Source organism: Mesoplodon bidens, assembly GCF_964165515.1.
Source record: "Mesoplodon bidens genome assembly, chromosome: 1".
NCBI lineage: Eukaryota > Metazoa > Chordata > Mammalia > Artiodactyla > Ziphiidae > Mesoplodon > Mesoplodon bidens.
The window spans coordinates 188,689,678-188,691,403 of NC_138176.1; the positions used below are offsets into that span (position 1 = coordinate 188,689,678).

At 42.2% G+C, this 1,726-nt stretch overlaps 1 protein-coding gene across 1 annotated transcript; it reads left to right on the forward strand.

The window, feature by feature from the left end:
- Nucleotides 1-1,085: 1,085 nt before the first annotated feature.
- On the forward strand, nt 1,086-1,412 carry LOC308629877 (PHD finger-like domain-containing protein 5A; the record flags this gene model as incomplete). Its single annotated transcript, XM_081258200.1, has 1 exon — nt 1,086-1,412. A coding segment is annotated over one exon (327 nt), but the record flags the coding sequence as incomplete, so codon positions are not given.
- Between the last annotated feature and the right edge of the window lie 314 nt (nt 1,413-1,726).

Sequence of the window (1,726 nt, forward strand, 5' to 3'; positions counted from 1 at the left end):
TTAATTTAAATTTTTTTTTAAATCTTTAATTTTAAAGACACAAGAGGCTAAAGACTCTAAACTCCATCTCCAACTTTTTTGTAGGGAAAATTATGTTCTCAAAGCGTTGAATTCACAAGGCTAGGAGAAAATATTGCCATTTGTAGCTTACTATATCTGCTACTTATTCATTATGAATTTCTTAAATTAGAGAAGGCCATACCTGCTGGGAGAACTTCTGAAGGATGAGTAAGGAAACCCAAGAAGGAAAGCATCAAGTACAATTGAAGCTAATGAGTTTCCTGGATGTTTACTCACAACATTGATGGTGTTCAGGATAACCTACCCCAAGATATGGCACCTTGGCATAAACTGAAAAAAATTTAAGAAATGTCACATGCAGGAAGGACTTTCTGAACTTCCCCTGAAGTAGGTCACAAAACCCTTATGGGAGAGGGGCCCTCCCCGTTCAGGGAGGAAAGGAACACCCTTATTTCCAAGGTAGAAGGATGCTGAAAGGAATCTGAACAGGCCTTGCTCTTTTCCCGTGTACTACCCCTAGCTCATAGTCTGTTATCCTATCGCATTTTTCCATGACTCTCCACTCTTCATCAAACCTAGCGTGAAAACACTCTGGTTTAATCGCTTCTTCAAGTCTTTGTTTCCTTATTAAGGCTCTTGTGTCATGTAAAAGTTATATTAAATACATTTGTATGCTTTTTTCTTGTTAATCTGTCTTGTTATAGGGGCCCCAGCCAAGAACTTGGTCTACACCAGCTTAAGGTTAGCTCCTTTCCTTCCAACAAAGTGTTCACATGCAGGGAGAGGCAGGAGGTAATACTGGAGGCTTTATTAACATGTGAAGAACTGTGAGTGAATGTGCTACTCACAAAACTGAAAAATTAGTAACCATGGATTTAGACTAGGCGTCACAAGATACCAAGTTCAGCTGCTCTTATGAAGTGCTATCGGTGTTCATAACATTTGCACCACTCCCTTGATAACAAAGACGAGAATCTTTCTTCAATAGAGACTGTCAGCTGTGACAAAATCAGGGAAGATTTCTCACTTGGCAAGTGTCTTTTAGAAAATAATCATGGGGTGGCATAGAGGGAGCTATAGCTAAACATCACCCGGACTTGATCTTTTGCCGCAAGCAGGCTGGTGTTGCCATTGGAAGACTGTGTGAAAGATGTGATGGCAAGTGTGTGATCTGTGATTCCTATGTGTGTCCCTGCACCCTGGTGCACATGTGTGATGAATGTAACTATGGCTCTTACCAGGGACGCTGTGTGATCCGTGGAGGCCCCAGAGTTTCAGATGCCTATTTTTGTAAGGAGTGCACCATCCAGGAGAAAGACAGAGATGGCTGCCCAAAGATTGTCAGTTTTGTGAGCTCTAAGACAGATCTCTTCTATGAACGCAAAAAATAGGGCTTAAAGAGGAGGTGATTGGTGGGCTGCCACTTCCTCCCCCAGTCAAGCTGCTGCAGCTGCCAAAAGAAATGCCTACAGAAAGGAAGTGGAACACAGAGCATCACCCGAATTGCCTATTAGTACACTGGCGCCTTTCCACCCTTTCCTCTCTTCTCACCAAGACATGGTAGGAATGGAAAAAAAAATTCTTCGCAGAGCACTCTGGCAGACTGTATCACAGAAAACTTGATAGATTTGTTCATGGCGTTCCTTAAATTCAAGAAGCAAGACTGTGTTACCCACATCGAGAAGTTCTGTACACCAAAAGCCTC